General features: G+C 41.8%; 2 protein-coding genes across 5 annotated transcripts in view; one reads left to right on the top strand and one right to left on the bottom strand.

Moving 5' to 3' along the window:
• Positions 1 to 6,564, top strand: part of EZH2 (enhancer of zeste 2 polycomb repressive complex 2 subunit) — a 39,541-nt gene extending 32,977 nt beyond the window's left edge. For all 3 annotated transcript variants that reach the window (XM_069958384.1, XM_069958383.1, XM_069958385.1), the window contains 7 exons: positions 47 to 172; positions 253 to 431; positions 2,783 to 2,878; positions 4,048 to 4,129; positions 5,150 to 5,230; positions 5,329 to 5,413; positions 6,226 to 6,564. In XM_069958384.1, coding sequence (XP_069814485.1) covers positions 47 to 172; positions 253 to 431; positions 2,783 to 2,878; positions 4,048 to 4,129; positions 5,150 to 5,230; positions 5,329 to 5,413; positions 6,226 to 6,286 — 710 coding nt within the window. In that variant the 3' untranslated portion in view covers positions 6,287 to 6,564. The remainder of the gene's footprint in view (positions 1 to 46; positions 173 to 252; positions 432 to 2,782; positions 2,879 to 4,047; positions 4,130 to 5,149; positions 5,231 to 5,328; positions 5,414 to 6,225) is intronic.
• A 6,516-nt stretch (positions 6,565 to 13,080) lies between these two features.
• CUL1 (cullin 1) overlaps positions 13,081 to 19,671 on the bottom strand; it is a 67,870-nt gene continuing 61,279 nt past the window's right edge. For both annotated transcript variants that reach the window (XM_069958387.1, XM_069958386.1), the window contains exons 18-22: positions 18,735 to 18,782; positions 17,797 to 17,879; positions 17,440 to 17,545; positions 17,028 to 17,141; positions 13,081 to 13,638 (exon numbers count right to left, since the gene is read on the bottom strand). In XM_069958387.1, the coding sequence (XP_069814488.1) occupies positions 13,558 to 13,638; positions 17,028 to 17,141; positions 17,440 to 17,545; positions 17,797 to 17,879; positions 18,735 to 18,782 (432 nt within the window). In that variant the 3' untranslated portion in view covers positions 13,081 to 13,557. The remainder of the gene's footprint in view (positions 13,639 to 17,027; positions 17,142 to 17,439; positions 17,546 to 17,796; positions 17,880 to 18,734; positions 18,783 to 19,671) is intronic.

The raw sequence follows: 19,671 nt of genomic DNA on the forward strand, positions 1-19,671 counted from the left end.
TTTGGCCAAGTAAATCATTTTTTTTTTTTTTCCTGACATTTTATAGATGGTTCCTCTAATCATGTTTACAATTACCAGCCTTGTGATCACCCTCGCCAGCCCTGTGATGGTTCTTGCCCCTGTGTGATTGCACAGAATTTCTGTGAAAAGTTCTGTCAATGCAGCTCCGAATGTAAGTAAAAGGCTAAAAGCAAAGTGAAGATCAGCTTGTAGGGTTTAGGTTCTTATGTTAATTGTGTTTTTTGTTTAAAGGCCAAAACCGGTTTCCAGGATGTCGCTGTAAAGCACAGTGTAACACCAAGCAATGCCCATGTTACCTTGCTGTGCGGGAGTGTGACCCAGACTTATGTCTTACCTGTGGTGCTGCTGATCACTGGGACAGCAAAAACGTGTCGTGCAAGAACTGCAGCATTCAGCGAGGATCCAAAAAGGTCAGTGTCACGTGTCTAATCTCCCTTATTACTCGAGTAATGTAAATATATTGATGTAAAGCTCCCAACAAGCTGGTGGCGTATGTTTAACAACACATGTCTGCCCTGTAAGCAGTATCAAAGTACAAGATCCAGACATTTACTCTAATGCAAGAAAGACTGTAAAGAGATATTGTCTACTGTGCCTGCACCTTACAGAGAGGAACACTGTCAGGTCAACACTCCTAGAGACTATTAAAGGGGTAGTTCACCAAAATGTTTTCCTTTCAAATCAACTGGTGCCTGAAAGTGCCAGAGATTTGTAATTTACTTCTATTAAAAAAAGCTTCAGTCTTCCATTACGTATCAGCTGCTGAGTGTCCTGCAGGAAGTGGTGTATTCTTTCCGGTCTGACACAGTGCTCCCTGTTGACACTTCTGTCCATGACAGGAACTGTCCAGAGCAGCAGCAAATCCCCATAGAAAACCTCTCTAGACTGGAAAAAATACCACTTCCTACAGGACATACACCAGCAGATAAGTACTGGAAGACATGAGATTTTTTTTTTTTTTAAGAAATAAATTACAAGTCTCTGGCACCAGTTGATTTGAAAGATTTTATTTATTTTATTTCTTTTTTGCAGAACCCCCTTTAATGGTTGGGAACTGTCCTGACAGTGCTTCTCTCTCCTATTGTTTTCTGTAGTTTATAAAGGCAAAGTATACAGCTTCTCCTGACTGCTGCATTTTGACTGATGTTAACAGCATCAGTAAGGAAAGTAAATTCGAGTGTCAGCTCAAAATTTGTGTTTGCCTTGGAACAGACTTTAGGTAATGATCCTGACCTGGCACTACCTCTGTCAGGACGTGTTGTTGAATCTGCCAGTGCGCACAGTGTAGTATTGATGGATTTAGACCACACTATAGTATGGAAGTCCTGGGCCCTGTAGTCACTATGGCAATCAGATATGTCTGTAACATGGTTTTACCATATTTTATGGAGGTCACTTAAAAGCTGTGTTCCCATCTCATATTGTAAGAATATGTAACCACTTGATGACTGGTTTGACCCCTGGACCCCCACCAATCCTGATAATAAAGTCTCTGCAGTGCTGAGGCCATTTTACTCTTCCTAAAGAATGGCAGTCCTGGCCACTCACTGTACAGGGGGCTGCAGTTGGCCTTATTTACTGGAGTGGAGTTGTGCTGCTCCCCCCCCCCCCTCTCTCTGCGTAGTGTATGACCAGGCACCATGGTGAAGGTGTTGCAGCACTCTATAGGCTCTGTGGCCCCTTTTATAGTAAGGTGGTAATGAGGTGGGACCTCCACTGATCATGAAGTAATAGAATATTATAGAAATATGCAATCACTATGGGATGGGAATACCTCCTTATGGTGTGTTCACACGTACAGGATCTGCGACAGATCAGCAGCATATTTTATGGCAAAGATTTGAATCTGGAGCAGATCCCCAGCAGATTTGATGGGTCAGACTTGATTTGCTTTGAATTTCAAACTTCAATTCTGCTGCGGATCCTGTACATGTGACCGCACCCTTAAGGTTTTATTCAGAGGTTATCTTATTTTCCTCGAATATGTCATGCACTAGAGGACTAGAGTGTGGTTTGGTTACAGGCTCCTTCATATTATCTTTAATACTGTGCCCCTGTATTACAACAGCCCTGGACACGTACATTGAATAATTTGTCACATATTAGTAATGTTGCCTTTCTCTTGGGTTAGAGGAATGTAACACATACCCTGTCTTTGTTTGCCCCCTTCCACTCTTTCAATAACACTTGATTCTGCAGACTGATATGGTCCAATTTTGGCAAAGAGGCAGAATTGCTAGGTAAGGCCTCTTGAGTTTTTGGAATAGATGCACGTGAATGGGCGGTATGGCTGCCTTGACATTCGGAATGGTGCAGAGCGTGAGCTGGCCATTTCAAACTGCATCCCTCCTCCCACTACAATCATGAGACACAGCCATGTTGAAAGCAGGTCTCATAATTCTTGACTCTTCATGTTTTCCATTTCTTTGTGGCTTAGAAAGAAAAGGGATTGCCATCGAATGAGTGCCTTGCAGTAGGTGCAGTTTTGTGGTTTTGTTTTTCTTTTATATATATATATATATTTTTTTTTTTCTTTTTTTGCGGCTTATGCTTGCCATGTTCACACACTTGAATGTCTGACTTGCGACTGTGAACTGCTTCGCCGCAGTGAGGTTGATATTGTGAATTGCAATGTCATTTGTTGCATTTGCAACTGAGAGTTCATTGAGATTTTCTCCCTTGCAATGCAATTTTATTTTGTGACATTACCTGTTCAACAGCAGTTTGCCCCCTAATAACTTAAGATTTCTTGTTTTCTTAGCACTTGCTTTTGGCACCTTCTGATGTGGCTGGATGGGGAATCTTCATTAAAGATCCTGTACAGAAGAATGAGTTTATCTCTGAGTACTGTGGGGAGGTATGTTAAAAATTACTTATATTTAGTCCAGTCCCGCATTGTCATGATGGTTCTGCAGTAACCTTTTTCAGCACTGTTCACATTAAGCAAAATTAGCGGAATTCCAGACCACCCCAAATGAACACGGGTCCATATGCTTTCTTTAGGACACCCACTGTAAGGGTTCACACTGAGCAAAATCGGCGGAAGAGCTCTGCTGCAGAATCCCGCCTGCCTCGGTGTCAAACATAGTATGTCTATGCGAGGGCTCGTGCGCCTCCGCTCAAAGAATTGACATGTCAATTCTTTGAGTAGAGAGCCACAGAGAGCGGAAGCACACGAGCCATCCCATAGACATGCTGTTTGACACCGAGGCAGGCAAGATTCTGTAGCGGAGAGGTCCGCCATGGAATTACGCCGATTTTGCTCATTGTGAACTCTTATGGTGGGTGTCTTTAAGAAAGCATATGGACACATGTTCATTTGGGAAGGTCTATTTCTACTTCAGCATATATAGCATTCTTGAGTGGTACACCATGCTCAGGGGAAGGATACTGGTTTAACAGATTCATTGGCTGACCCAGCAATCAGCTGATGAAAGAGCAATTGGTTGGCTGGACATCTCCCTGTAGCTGACTGTGATGTTTAATAAAACTATCTTTCATAAAGTGCAACACAGTTGTCCTCAGTTTGGGTGTGGTTTTGCATCTCCATTTCATTAAAGTGAATGGAGATGAATTGTAATACCACAATAGAAGGAGCATACCAGCTTGTCGCTATGGGGGTCGGGAAGTGCTCCAGGCCGTGGATTCAGCTACTAACTGCCTAGGAGGAAGGTAAGAGACATATCTTCCTTCTTGGGGCCCTGTACGCATTAGGGAGCTATCAGCAGCTTTGATAAACCTGCCCACTGGATTTCCCTGTAGTGAGACCAGCTTATTATTATTGTGTCCAGTGTAGAAAAAATAGTGTACAGAGTTTACAGTGAAATTGCTTCAGGCTTATATGCCCTGCTGCCAATGAATTTACTTTTTTATGGACCCTTTATACACACACTTGGAAAATTAAACTAAATGTGGGTATTTCTGTTTTTCTTTTGTTAAATTTTTAACCTGCATTTTTCAAACCCTTTAAAAAGCCATACCATAAAATGTCTAGAGCTGCTCAATAAATGGTTTGTTTGTTTTCAGATCATATCTCAGGATGAAGCAGATCGAAGAGGGAAAGTGTATGATAAATACATGTGCAGCTTCCTCTTTAACTTGAACAATGGTAGGTCTGATATGTAACGTGCACTATCGCATCATCCCTGAGATTATCTGATCCTAAGATTACTGTCCACTGTAGCGCCAACACAGTTTGCGCCCATACCATATAGACATGGCGGTCAGGCCATATTGCCTGCGTTGATGGTCTAGTACACAGGCTAATGTATTGGCAAATTGAAACCAAAAGGAGTTAGAATAGTGGTCTGCCACTCAACTCAAGTTCTATTGAGAGCCCAAATTTTCCATACCACACATTTCAGGTGAATCTAGTGTATATAAAAAAGGCAATTCCTCCTTTCTCAAGTGCACAGAGGTGTGAGCTTCACCAGTAATTCAACAACAAGGAAAATGCAGCACTTGTATTGTCCATATCCAATTCTTTATTGAATCATAGCAAAACAATAAAGCCTGACAAAAGGGCTGGTGCGTTTTGATCCGAATAGATCGAAATGCATCAGCCCTCTTGTCAGGTTTTATTGTTTTGCTATGCTTCTATAAAGAATTAGATATAGATGATACAAGTGCTGGATTTTTCTTGTGGTTGAATCTAGTTTATATAATATGCCAGTGCACATCCTCATTATGTGACATTAGTCTGATGTCTTCATCTGACAACGGGTCTTGGCATTTGATGGATGGATGAAACAGTGTGCTGAGATGCTAATTGAACACACATTTTACCTTCTGACAACCTCTCCAGGGCCTAAATTGAATTTTCTACACTGTTTGTACTTTTGAAGTTTACATCAAGAACTGTACAGACCAATAGGGAAAGTCCAATTCATTTTTGAAAATATGCAAAAATATATTAAAGATGCAGATCTAACATCCCCTTTGCTGTTGGCAAAAACTGGAAAATACTTAAATACTGTATATCGGAAATAACGACTGTTCTTTCAATAGACGTTTCATTGCATTTAAAATGTATTTTTATAAAAGGAAGGTCTTAGACTTTTCCTCCAGTTTCCAAATGCTTTCTTCTTGCAGACATTTGCCTTCATTGCTTGTTATTTGTTTGTTTTAGATTTTGTAGTTGATGCAACTCGCAAAGGCAACAAAATTCGTTTTGCAAACCACTCTGTGAATCCAAACTGCTATGCAAAAGGTAACATATCAAAATCTGAAATGGGGATTGAAGCAGTTGTATATTTGGTGGTGATATCTGTCATGGGAGCCTACCTATTTATTTATTTTCTGTTTCAGTAATGATGGTTAATGGAGACCATAGAATAGGCATATTCGCTAAAAGAGCCATCCAGACGGGTGAAGAGCTCTTCTTTGATTACAGGTTGGTGTGATTATCTACTCATTATTATAATATTAATGAAGTACTTCATTAGAGTTTTTCTCACTGTTCTCCTTGAGTTCAGTGATTACTGTGTTTTGTTGGTTGATACCCCAAATACCCCAAAACGGCTGTCTGTGGATGGAGGCCTGCCTTGGCAAGCCCTTGTCATGATCGCAATACTCGTACCTTGAGTTAGACATTGACAAAAAGGGGCCACCCTGGTATTTCCCTGTTTGTGTTCCAATACTCGCAACCGAGTGGGACTTAAGGGGCTATTTATCAGGGTGGTGTGCTCTCCCCATCATGGAGGCACCCCGTTGGCAACAGGCTAGAGATATCTGGCTAGCCCGTGTTTTGAGACTCGCAAACCGAGGTTCCATGGACTCTTGTTTTACATATTTAAATTTTTGGGGGCATCAGTGGAGACTCTTGATTGAGTAATTCATTGGAGTTTTTCTCACTGTTCTCCTTGAGTTCAGTGATTACTGTGTTTTGTTTATTATAATATTACCCTGTAATTATAGCTGCCAACTTAATGAACAATTATTGGGCAATGGCTATTGTCCTGGATTGTGATGCTGTCAAAACTGAATTTACTGTAAATGATTTTTCTTAGTGAGTATTTTAAGTTGATTGTTTGGAAGGTGGTGTCATTTCTCCTGTGTACAGAGACAACTAAGCACTGAATCTCCTGCTGGATCCATTTTTAGCATTTTCTCAAGCGCTGTGTTTGAAAACCACCCTTACTCCAGCACAAATTAAAGGTAAAATTGTAGTATGATGATATAACAAAATGTCTTGCTTTCTTGCAGATATAGTCAAGCTGATGCTCTGAAATATGTGGGTATTGAGAGAGAAATGGAAATCCCTTGATGGACCAGCTACCTCTTCTTGCAGCCCATGCCTTACCTTCTTCAGGAATTTCTAATACTGGCGCAATTTTTAGCTACAAAGAATGACATGAAAAATGCGAGTGGAAGTTCTGAATTTACTGAGTACTGTATAACTAATTTATAGTGATGTCAAAAACAGTTTATTCAGTTTTTTGTCAGCTGCAAAAAAATTTTGTACCAGTGAATTTTTGGCAATAATGTATTGTGGTACATCTCCCACCTCAAATAAAATATACTTGAACTTCTCTATTTCCTGTATGCTAGATTTACCCAAGCACTAGTCATTGAGTATTGTGTGAATGCTATTCTTCTAGCTATTAGTATACTGAGAACCAAAACTGAGAGAAATAAAATAAAGAATCCCTGATCTAAAAATGATTTAAAACAAAATCATACTCGTTCCCTTTTGGTTTGAATAAAGTTACAGTACTAGCAAAGCGCTTGGCAGTCTGCTTGCCAGCTTGCTACCTTTGAACTCCTAGTTTCCCATGAATGGATCCAGCTTTTCCAGGCACCCAGAGAGGAGTGGCACAGAGTTTAGCAGGCTGACAAGCAGACTGCCAAGCCTAGCGACGTGCTTTGCTAGTACTCTTAACTTAACTCAAACCTAGTTTTGGCATAAGAAATAACCATTGCTAACTGGTTGGTTATATAACTGATTAAAGTGTAGTTTGGGTAAGAGTAATTGATTATATATATTAACACAAAAGAGCAAAATACCAGGCAGATGTGTGGCTTCACTCTTCTTTATTTCGAGTTAGTAAATAAAGAGGTAAACTACAGCATCTTGCAAAATTGTGCAGCCCATTAGCAGCTGGACTTTGGCCACATGCAGATGGCAGGTTGCATTGCTTCATTCAAATAGTCCAAACAGGTTCACAAATCTATAAAGTGATTTGCTCCCATGCCAATTTGTTTACATTCTTGTACTTCTTTTTTGAATGTATTTTTAGCATTAAAACCCTTGACAGCCCATATGTCCTGGCATGGTTAGGGGAGTTCAAAGAACCATGCAGCTCCCAGACTGGGGACCACAGGCTAATTAACCATATTAATTCTGCTGTCAAAACTGACTGCAGTCTTTAAATGGTTAAAAACCCCCATCTGTGGTGGTCTAGTGGCAGGATCGCACCCCCACCCCCTTGGCTGTATCCATGTTTTTCCGAAAGTCTCTGGGCGGCACAGTGCCGACAGCCATATGAGCACAGATCAGTTTTGCTTCGTACACAAATGCATCTGCTTTGCTCATCTCTAATTATTTAGTTTTATCAAAAGGTTTAAAAAAAAAAAGTCAAATAAGTTATATATGTTGTCTTTTGTTATTGTACTGCCGTGAGGAACATAGTGCTGCGTTAAGTTATCACCGAAATCAATAGTACAAGAGATTTTAAGAAACTCTAATAGGTTTTATTAGGCAAAAAAGCCTCTCTGTACTCCAAAAAGCTGTTTTCCAGATAATGCCGCTGCCCCCCCAAACTCTCTCTTAATAGACCGATTGTCTTCCAATAGGAATTTTAACTTTCCCCTAAAAAGGTTATCTGGAGACTATTCACACTTAAGAAAAAAAACGGACAGATTTTCCGGATCAGGAATTCCTGTCAGGATATCCTGACCCATAGGGTTGCATTGAACACTGACACCTTTCAGAATTTTTCCTGAATGGTGTCCGTTCGGGAAAATAGGTTAGGAAATTATAGAACATGGTAATCAGCAACTTGACCTCACATTTACCTAGGCTGAATGCTGTAATTCCAGGTGGTCCCCGGGATATCTTCTCCTTCCGCACGGACTGGGAAGGCATCAGGAATCAAATGCCGAAGGTTCGGCTAGGTTCAAGTGCTATCGAACCTAGCTTTTTCTGCTGTTAAATCAAGCCTAGTCCCTAGCAGAAAGCAGCAGCTCAAAACTGAGGTTAGGAGACCGATAAGGTATAGACATGTATGGAATGAATTGTTAGTCTCCAGGAGGGGGAATGATTCAACATACCATATTTTCCCGCATATAAGACCACCCACAACTTTTCCAGCTTAAATATAGAGTTTGGGATATTCTCACTGTATAAGGCTACCCCTCTTCCAACACACACAAAATAAAAAACATCAGACAGCAGTGAGCTCTGAGGGGCAGAGAAGGAGGTACAGTCATACCAGTATGATACGGCAGCCAGACTGGTGAAAGGTGTGTTTTTCTGGGCACAGCACCACTCTACCATCTCTTTTTTTTCCCCTATACCTTGGACACCAGCAGCTCGCTCTGGCCTTCATACAGTCGCCACATATGGCAGTGATGTGGACATTTTTGAGGGGGCCCCCCCCCCCCCCCCCCCACACACACACACACACACACCTCGCATGCAGCAACTGCAGATTCTCCTGTTTGGTTCTTAGATTTTTCGGCACCTGCCCTGTAAGATGACCCCTGACCTCTGGGAAGATTTTCCTGGGTAAATAGTACTTATATGCAGAAAAATACAGTATTAATTTTACCTAACAAGATAACCCGTTTAATGCATGATGTACACAGTTGTCTAACGTAGCGTTACACATAATACATATTTTCTCCACAGAGACTTGTTTACTTTCAGGAACACTTGCTCTTTTTTGGAGTTTTCTTTCCCTACAAAAGAAAAGATAGGATACTGCATTGCCCCCAAACACAAATCCATACACGCTGAAAGACTTTTGTGGGCCCAAGCCCTACTCACGCCAGGAACATTTTACTCAGGATCCTTAGACTTTTGGACTTGCTCCATGGCAGAAAACACTGGACTCTCTTTTGAATCTCCTGCCAGGCAGCTTATGTCAAGTCCTGCACACTTCATGGTGATGTCATCAAGGGCTCAGATGCACAGAAGACTGTGCCAGCAGCATGCTCTACAGCAGCTCCTCCAGGCAGCAGGAACACACCACCAATATCCCCCCACGACATTTTGGGAGCCCCAGGAGACCTCTGCACCAGGAGGTGCTGGAGTGAACGTGACACAGCTGGGAGGAAGGAGGGCACACTGTGCAGAGACCAGTGCAGCCAGACAACAGTGACACATTATCTTCCCTTGCAGGAATCAAAATGACTGCCTCCTGACAGGAAACACTGGGGGTGGCCTGGTAGGAGCCTTTTAAAACTTGTCTGTGTCCAGTCCCTAAAGAAACGAATAGAGCATCCTCCAATCATGGTACTGTCATGAAGGAAAAGGCTGTGGAAACTCCATTTTCTAAATAATGAGACCAGTGACCGAGCCACAGATGGAAATTCTTCAGATGAGAATCCAGAAAGGAGGATATGTATATGAGACCTTCTAGTATTAGGCTTAATTCACACGTTCCATATGGACATGGGATGACATAGTGCTCTCTGCTGACATCTTTGGCCGAAACAGGAACTGTCCAGAGCAGGAAAGGTTTTCTATGGGCATTCATAGAAAACCGAGTGTTCTGCATGACATACAACAGCTAATAAGTATGGGAAGACTTGAGATTTTTCAATAGAAGTAAATTATAAATCTGTATAACTTTGTGATATCAGTTGATTTGAAAGAAAGATTTTTGCTAGACAACCCCTTTAATAAAGAGGGTGCTGAGTAAAATGACATGACACTAAAATTACCACACCATTAAAAGACAGGTCATATAGAGGCACCAGCACACCGCCAAATAAATATAATAGCCACAAATCTTTATTGAGATGACAAACATGCAAAAAAACACCAAAAGAAATTAAAGAATTAAAACCCACTTAAAATCATTATATATGCCTAGGGGTCATAAATATAACACAGGGCCCCAGGACCCACAGACATTAAATTTAAACTGGACCAAATTAAAAATGTGGAACTAGTATTGCACTATCCCAAAGAGAGTGCAAACAACTATATAAATTACATGGTGCAAAAACAAATTAGAGGCAGAGAGCAATATATAAATATCGCCAGTGACACAGGGTCCAGGTGGGGGTCCACTAATTTCCACACTTTCTGTCCCTCAGGAAGTCTACTACGAGGCATGGAACGCACGGGACTAGGTGGACCCAGTGTCACTGGTGATATTCATATATTGCTCTCTGCCCCTGCTTGTTGTGTCATTTTTATAGTTGTAGGCCATACTGCGTGTGTAATGCGTGTGTAATATACACACACACACATCACAACACTTGTTGTTTGCATTGGGTCCAGTTTACATTAGGGCCGGTGGGTCCTGGGGCCTCTTGTTTTACATCATGGCCCCTTGGCATATATCATGATTTTAAGTGGTTTTAATGGTCTGTGTTTTTTGCACATTTACTATAATACAGATTTTTGGCTATTATTTCATGAAGAGTATAAATAGATTTACCATTCTTTATGCTGTTACTCCCATGTGGTGTAAACATCTAAGAAAAAGAGATTATGCAAGTATCTTAGATTAGCAGGCACAGTGATTAAACAGAGATAGAAAAAGTGAAATAACCATCACAGTAAGGGATTACAGCAGCCAGCAAAAATTACCCAAAGCATTGCCCAAAAAGTGATCAGTATGGGCACAGCAGCATAACAACCACAGCCCACAGGAAAGTATGCCAATAGTAGTATAACTTTCCACAGCAACATACACCAATAAGTAGCTAAACATGTTGTATGTATAAAAATGCAGCAAGTATGCACAGATAAAAAAAAAAAAAAAGTTAGTGTGGAAATAATAGCAGAACCACCCATAGGTACATGTAACAGAGGCCAGCATGTTAATAAATATTAGCATTACATCCCATAAGAATATGTATGGTGTGCATACATATACAACCAAGACAGGCATGAAGAGAGCAGCATAACAACCCACATGTTCGTATAATAGCGGCCAATGTGAGAAGAGCAGCATAACAACCTTACTTACCTTAGTAAGCAGAGGACACATGTCAGCTAGCAGAGTGAGGCTTAAAAGGTAAACTAACAGGAGGTCCCTACATACCAACCTGCTGTTACCGTATGTACCTGGGGCTGTTCTGATGTTTATTACTTCACAAGCACTTGATCTTGGGGCAGGGGAAGATGTCACTTTATTATGCATATGCATAAGTAGGCGGTGCAGAAGCTGGTGGCCAGCCCAGTCAGGGAGCACTCCCAGCGCACCTAAATGACTTCATTTACATATTAGGAATGTATAAGCTGTAAACTAACTATGATGATATCCTTTACTCGCTGATCTATTGCAATCAGCAATGCAACACCCCAAGGTACATAACAGCAGGATCATACATACCAACCTGCTGTTTGTTACCCTTTAAGGAACAGGACACCATCAAGCAACGTAATAGTGTGTTTGGGTTCGGCAACACTCTGCATTTTATTCCTTGCAGCTGCAGCAGTTGGATGTTGCCAAGAAAGTATGGATGGAGCAGTTTTCCAGGACTCCCTAGAGCGGCATTTAATGTCTGCAGTCTTAGGAAATCAAAGGCAGAGTGTTTGGGTTCTGCAAGTTCTTTCAAAATGTTCAGGTTTGGCAACGCTTTGCATTTGACTACCGGTGGCTGAACAAGTTGGATGCAGCCCTAGGCAGTCCTTGAGTTCATCGATACACTCATAGGCATACCCGAACAGTCAGCAAGTTTGCCATCCGAAACGAGAATCCTCTAAACCTATGTTGCAGGAGATAAGGAGGCTGCTGACACCAAGGCCTTGACAAGCAAGCTCAGGTAAAACAAAGCAAATCTTATCAGAACTTGTGGCATTCTGTAGAACTGAAAGAATTCTAGTGTGGTTCAGTAGAAATGCTGTGTGCTCTAAAATGTCCATTGTACTTTATTCTTGTTTTTGTCAATTTTCCCCTTTACAAAGCAAAAACAACAAAAATCTATGCAGATGTATGCATAAGAATTAGAAAGCCCAATGCCACACAAACAACCCATACTGGAAAGCCTAAAGCTACCCACTTATCTCAAAAAGCTTTGGGCCAACCAAAGGGTGGCTTCAGTTGGGGTGTCTATTGGATCTTGCTCAGTTTTATTATGCAAATGCATTGAGAATTTTCTTTAAATACACTTTAATACTAAATTATACCAAATATATGTATCTATAGTTTCTACACATATCTGACATGTCAGCAGCTGGACCACAACTGATACAAACTTCTAAGACCCCCACCAATCACTAGAATACACTTTCAATAGCACCTTAGGCTGACAGTTAAGTCTTCCAACTCCATATACACATGAACATTCAGCACAGCTGAGCATTCCTGTGTCCTCTATGGGGAAGTCGCAGACTGCTCTGGTAATGGCTTATTTCTCTGAACACAGAAAATGGAAAATGAAAAGATGTAAAAATCACTGCATGATCCCCTATCTCTAACAACATTGTCTGTCAGTGGAGTTTTGGGAAAGCCCTATACCGTCTTTACGGATAACCAATTTTCCATCTAACTGTGGATTCCGACTGAAGTATGAAGTGTTTTCATATTTCTTGACTCCGCACATTTTTATTAGGGAGGGGAAAATGTCTAGCAGCAAGTTAGGAACAGTTATGTTGAAATCCAACCCGCCTGAGCCTGGCTCCTAACAATCTGTCGGTAAAGAGTTAAGAGCAGTCCCACCCATACACAGATAATTGGCCAGCCAGCCATCTTGCACATTGGCACCATCAGAAATAATAAAACAGCATTCCACAAATGGTGAGGTTTTTGTCATTGAGCATTAAAATTATGACATAAACAAATTCCAATCGAAGGGTACAAAAAGATAATATAATATTAACAAAATGCATCTATAAATTTGTAGTGGGGGAAAAAACACATACAAAGGTTTTCTGTATTTCATCTGTTTTATTCATACACACATAAAAAAAATTAAACACACTATACAAATGGTATTTCATAGCAGATTACATTAGGTCCATTCATACTCATTGTGCTGCCAATATAACTAGGGACTAGCTCCATTGACATCTGTTGCCCGTACAGCCAAAATGTACTGATTTAAAAGGAAGGAGGTGGTAGCATGCAAACATCTGTTTGGGTACAGGCTACCCTCAGTTCTTAAATTAAAGCGCACTGGTGTCCATATATTCATATTTACATGCTTGAAACGGTCAGTCCCGAGGCTGGCATTTGGGCATCCTTTTTGTTTTTCCTGTGTGATTAAAAAGTGTTGGCCCATATGGCAACAATTCAGCTCCTATGAAGTTCCTGTGTCACCATTCTTTCCATCACACAACTATCTGCAGTGTCACACAATGACATTTAACCAATCAGGCAATTTCTAAATATACGTATAAAATTTTCTTTTCATTCAAGCCAGATAACTGTATGTGTCCTTTTCTCCATCCACACGCTCTAGATACTCTTTCTCTATTAGGATGTCAATACATTTCTAAAAGGAAAAAAAAATATAAAAAAAACAGTGAGATGCAAAGTTATAGATAATACATTAAACTGTAGAGTTGCAAAATAGAAAACTGCAAGAAAGACAGTGTAGCCGTATTTCCACAAGGTGGCAGTGTCAATGCTGTAGACATGTTGGATCATGTTAAACCAGTCATGTCAAACTCTGGCCCGTGGTGCCAATATTTTTGGCCCGCCAGGCAATTCAGAGTTTGAACTACATCTGGCCCACCATGGCTACTATATAAGAGACTATGTGGCACGGCTGGCTACTATACGAGACTATGTGGCACGGCTGGCTACTATATAAGAGACTATGGGGGAGGGCTGGCTACTATATGAGAGTACAGGGAAGGGCTGGCTACTATATAAAAGACTATTGGGGAGGGCTGGCTACTATATGAAACACTTGGGCTGGCTACTATTTGGGCACTACTGGGAAGGCTGGCTACTGTATGAGACTACAGGATGGGCTGTCTTCTATATAAGAAACTATTGGGGAGGGCTGGCTACTATATAAGACTATTGTGGAGGACTGCCTACTATAAGAGACTATGGGGGGGGAGGGCTGGCTACTATATGAGACTACAGGGGAGAGCTGGCTACTATATGATACTATTGGGGAGGGCTGGCCACTATTTTGGCACTATTGGGAAGGCTGGCTACTATATAAGACACTATTGGGGAGGGCTGGCTACTATATAAGACACTATTGGGGAGGGCTGGCTACTATATGAGACTACAGGGTGGGCTGGCTACTATATAAGACTATGGGGAGGGCTGACTACTTTATAAGAGAATATGGACTGGCTACTATATGAGGCAACTGGGGAGGGCTGGCTACTATATGGGACACTTGGAGGGCTGGCTACTATTAAGACACTATTGGGAGGGCTGGCTAATATGTGGGGTAATTTTGGTTGGGTTGGCTACAACATAGGTCAAAATTGGGGGGGTTGGCTATTACATGGGTTGGTGTTTATTCATATCATAGCAATTTATCATGTCATTTATCATAGTGCACAGTGCTGGGAGACACACACCACTGACAGTGCTAGGACCGCTGATTCGCGCTTCAATTATCATCAAGGTTGGCCAGCGACTTTGTCAAATTTTTAAATTTTGGCCCACTGTGTATTTGAGTTTAACACCCCTGTGTTAAACGCATAGCAAATTGGGACAAATAAGGATGACATTATTCAGCAACAATTATGTCACTCAGTATTGATTAGAATACATATTTAAAGGACAAGTGCCATGAAAAACTTTTTCCCAGTAATTGAACATTACAAAGTTATATAACTGTGTAATATGCTTCAATCAGCTATCTGCTTCCCTTCCCTGTCTTTTCCCCCCTCCACCCCCCACCAGGAAGTGTCCTAACTCACACAGACCTATTTACTGTCGTCACCGTCACCAGGCAGCTCCTTCTTGTGAGGATGAGTCATCAGCAGGAGGGCTGGTCTACAAGTGATGGCTTGCAGTTGTTCAGCCAATGGGAGCTGAGCAAGCTGAGTCAACTGACAAGGCAGGGGAGGGGGAGGCTGGTGTAACAGGAGAAGGAGCTGAGAGAAGAGCTTGGTGACGGTGACGACAGTAATTAGGTCTGTATGAGATAGGACACTTCCTGGTGGGGGGTGGAGGGGGGAAAAGACAGGGAAGGGAGGCAGATAGGTGATTGAAGCATATTACAGAGTTATATAACTTTGTAATGTGCTTCAATTACTGGGAAAAAGTTTTTCATGCCACTTGTCCTTTAAGTACCAGAGCACAGTTGGGACAAACTCAGGGATCAGTCCTACCTGCAGAACTGTCAGGGCTGAAACCCTTAAGGAGTGTACTTTATGAAAAAATTCAGCCTGTCATTGCAAAGTACAATTAGTGGCGCAAAAAATAAGGGCTCATGTGGGTTTCTAGGTGGAAAAATGCAAGTGCTATGGCCTTTTAAACACAGGGAGGAAAAAACTAAAACGCAAAAACGGAAATTGGCCCCGTCCTTATGAGGTTAAAGGGTATTCTGGGTAAGGGGCGTGTTTTTTTTTTTTTTTTACAATATGGCCGGGCATAATTAAGTACAACTACCTCCCTGGCAATCACCACTGCAATCCTGCTACTCCATCCCCACTACAGGTGCTGGGGCCAAGGCGTTGCAGGCCCACCCAGCCAATGAGTGACTGAAGCATGACTCTGCTGCAGCCACTGATTGGCTGGGTGGGTGTAAAATGTGGTGAAACGTACCTGGAAATGGGCAAACAGTAAAGGGATTGCCACGACACTAGAGCCAGGGAGGTAAGTTTACTTTATTATGTTAAAACAGCCCATGCCTGGCTATATTGTAAAAAACACCCCTTGGTCGGAATACCCCTTTAAGTTTTAATTATATTTGGTGAATAACTTAGCTCCTTCTTACCCTAGACATTTGTGATGCTACTGCCATTTTTCAGGTGCTGCTTAAATGCTATTAGACCGTATTCAAATGTAATTTATTAATGTAAATGCCACATGAAAGTGTGGATTGTGGATTCCACATCAGATTTATTTTAATAGAAATCTGTAGTGCATTTTAGGATTCTGCATCAGGTAGCCTTGGTGTGGATTTATGTGCAGCATATATTCTAAAGCTCTTTTAACAGATAAAGGCCCAGAGGGTGGCTGTTAAGGAGTAAGCTGAGGCACATCTATATATTGTATTTATATATATTGGAATCTGCGTTACACATGCCCAGAATACAGTTATGACATAACACTATAAATTTCTGAAACTTTTTCGCCAGATGGCTGAAAAATGATGACAGAGCACAGGAGTTATTTCCTTAAGGGTGCCTTCACACTTACCGGATCCACAGCGGATCTCACTTCTGCGGATTCGAAGAGAGAACCGCTGCGGATCCGGTACCATTCACCCCTATGATAGCACATATTCGCAGCAGGATTAACATCCTGCTGTGAATATGTGCTTTAACCCACCGCTGTCCGCAGCCCCTGCTAAGGAGCTGGACCGGAGACGGGAGCCTCACTGCAGCGGCGTCGCCGAGCAGGTACTTTATGCTCTCGGCGGCGGGCTGCAGGATGCGGCCGGGGATAGGGGATGCGGCGGGGGATGGGGGGGATGCGGCCAGAGATGGGGGATGCGGCCGAGGAGCTGCGGACAGCGGGGGGTTAAAGCACATATTCACAGCAGGATGTTAATCCCGCTGCGAATATGTGCTATCATAGGGGTGAATGATACCGGATCCGCAGCGGTTCTCGCTTCGAATCCACAGAAGTGAGATCCGCTGTGGATCCGGTAGGTGTGAAGGATAGAAAGAAAAAAAATCCTAGCCTTGGTTTTACAATTCCACAACCCTGTGCAAAAAATAGTAATTCACCCCAACTCACTTTGATAACTGGAACACGTGGTTTGAACCTTGAAGACAGCTGGGTCAAAACTTCTCCGAGAAGCTGCTGGTGTTTTAGGACTTTTCTCATCTTCATGATTCTTACAATGGCAGCCTACGTCAAAACAAAAAATATTCAAGGCAGATGAAAAAATAATTGTACAATTTTCTAATCTCTTTCTAAATAGCACCATCAGAGGTCTGCCATTTAAGTAAGTAATCCTACAAGACGGACTGCCGATCAGTGTCGGGTCCATTTGCAGCATGAGGAGTAATGAGTTATTTTGTTCCCCTTGACATTGTACGCACATTTAATGGCAAACTGAAGGATTTCATTACAAAGTACAATGATACTAAACCAGGTCAAGACCTTTATTGGACTTTATCAGTCCCTAGAGAGAACAGGACATTACCTGGATGAGAAGTTTGCGATCTTCTTCAATGTTTTTGTGGGTTGTTTCCTGCTCCTGTTTCTGCTCGGTCTTCATTGGGACATTAATGTTTACTCGTAGCTTTTTACTGCAAAAAACCGCACACACAGAAAAATGAATTAAACATTTGATGGAAAGCAAATAGAATGCCCACTCTATTCTACAGCAGAATCTTTTGTAATGTTCTACACATTACTAGGGTAGAACAGAATGTCAGAAAGTCAGAAAAAATGTAATATAACGGCATCAGAAACACAGATTGTGGTGAACAGCAACATAATCCTACCAGGAATTTAGGAGCCTCTCACAATGTGATAGTGGTAACCTATAGGAACATACTTTTTATAGCCCAGGTACAGCTTTATTAATATGTCCGGCCTCAACTCCACTTCATCCACATTTGCATTTTCATCTTCTAACACCTACAGTTTTATAGAAAAATGTGTCATTTTCTTAAAAATGCAAAAATACAGTGAACATGAAACTGTACTACATATACTATCTCTGATATTTGCATTCTGCATAGGTCTTTAAATAACAAACATGGAGGGTGGAAAGTTGCACCTGTTGATTATATAGTTAGCAAATGTAAAATCTAGCGTTTTAGGACTACATCTTTACCGTTCTTCCCCATCTTCCTATGTTTTTCAGATTTAACGCATTGAATATTTTACTCATGCTTGATGAAAACCATGAAAAAGTTGTTTCTGAGGGATCAAATGTTCTATTTTTCTTAATGGTTGTGACACAGAACCAGCAAAATGAAGACATATTTACAAACACATAAATGAAAGTTACTGTCACTTGTAGATCATCAGACATGGGAAAAGTTACTAATCAAGGAGTTAAAAAAAAAAAAAAGGGGAGGGGCTGTTCTACATATCTGAATGACCAAGAAATTGTTAAATGGGGGTTTTCAGGTTTAAATGACTTACTTTCCATCTTCAGAATACGCCATCAAGCCCTAATTGGCGGGGTGCAAACACCAAACATTCCGACTGATTGTACAGTGGGGCTGCCAAGGCAGCATTTAGGTGGGGAATGGAGTGACAGCAGTTGCCTCTTTTCACTGCAAGTCAGTTCCAGCTGAGCTGCAATAACAAGTCATGGCCACTACACAGTGAAGAGAACAGCTGTCACCCTGCTGATCAGCTATTGACAGCCTCAGTATAGGCCACAAATCATCAGAAACCTATCTAACGAGAGCCTGGAATCGACAATTACACCTTTTAATGTTTAATATATATGTATACTGTTAAAGAAAATTAATGACTCACCAATAACTTGGACTTCAATAATATCTGTAGGACTTGCACCAAAATGTCCTGTAAAAGGGATAATCAGTCATATATTTATGCGTTGACCTGTCAGTTAAGCTTACTGTAAGCAACCATTTAAGGTATACAGAGAAAATACACACAAGGTTTTGAGACTCACTTCTTATTAAATATCTTCAACTGGACATCAGGTACATCCTCTTTAATCTGACCCAGGGATAGAACGGCGCTGTCACAAGGAAGCAGGTGCCGCGGTGCGTTTTTTGAACCGGGGCCTGGTTCCCATGTACGGCGCCGTTCTATCAACGGGTCCCAGGCCGGAGCTGAAGCACAGGAGGCGGGCTGGCCCACGCCCAGTGGGAGGAATCCCCCGCCCCTGTATGACGCGGCTCCATTGATTCTAATAAAGCCGCATCATAGAGGAGAGGGAATTCCCCCCCACTAGGAGCGGGGCCAGCCCGCCTCCTGTGCTTCAGCTCCGGCCTGGGACCGGTTGATAGAACGTCGCCGTACACAGGAACCGGGTTGCTGTTCAAAAAACGGACCGCGACACTGGCTTCCCCGTGACGGCGCCGTTCTATCCCTGGGTCAGATTAAAGAGGATGCACCTGATGGTACATCCTCTTAAAGTGTAGCAACCTGAGGAATACAGATGTGTCTATTTTACCAAGAAATTGGGCCTTAAAACTGTTTAACACCTCTTCCCAAGACTAATGTAATTTTTTAAAATGTTTCCTTATAACCGAGATGCCTTCAGACCCTTATTAGTTTAGTGTACCTTTCCCAGCTCCAGAGCATCATTTCTATAAACCAATGCCTAGAACGGGAAGCATATTCCGAAAGGATATTTTTTTTTTTAATTGGGAAAGACTGTACAATTGAACGGAGGCTCTAGCAGCCTATTTGGCGGCCTCTAGCCTGGATACAAGATATGGTC

Source organism: Dendropsophus ebraccatus, chromosome 2, assembly GCF_027789765.1.
Source record: "Dendropsophus ebraccatus isolate aDenEbr1 chromosome 2, aDenEbr1.pat, whole genome shotgun sequence".
Taxonomy (NCBI): Eukaryota; Metazoa; Chordata; class Amphibia; order Anura; family Hylidae; genus Dendropsophus; species Dendropsophus ebraccatus.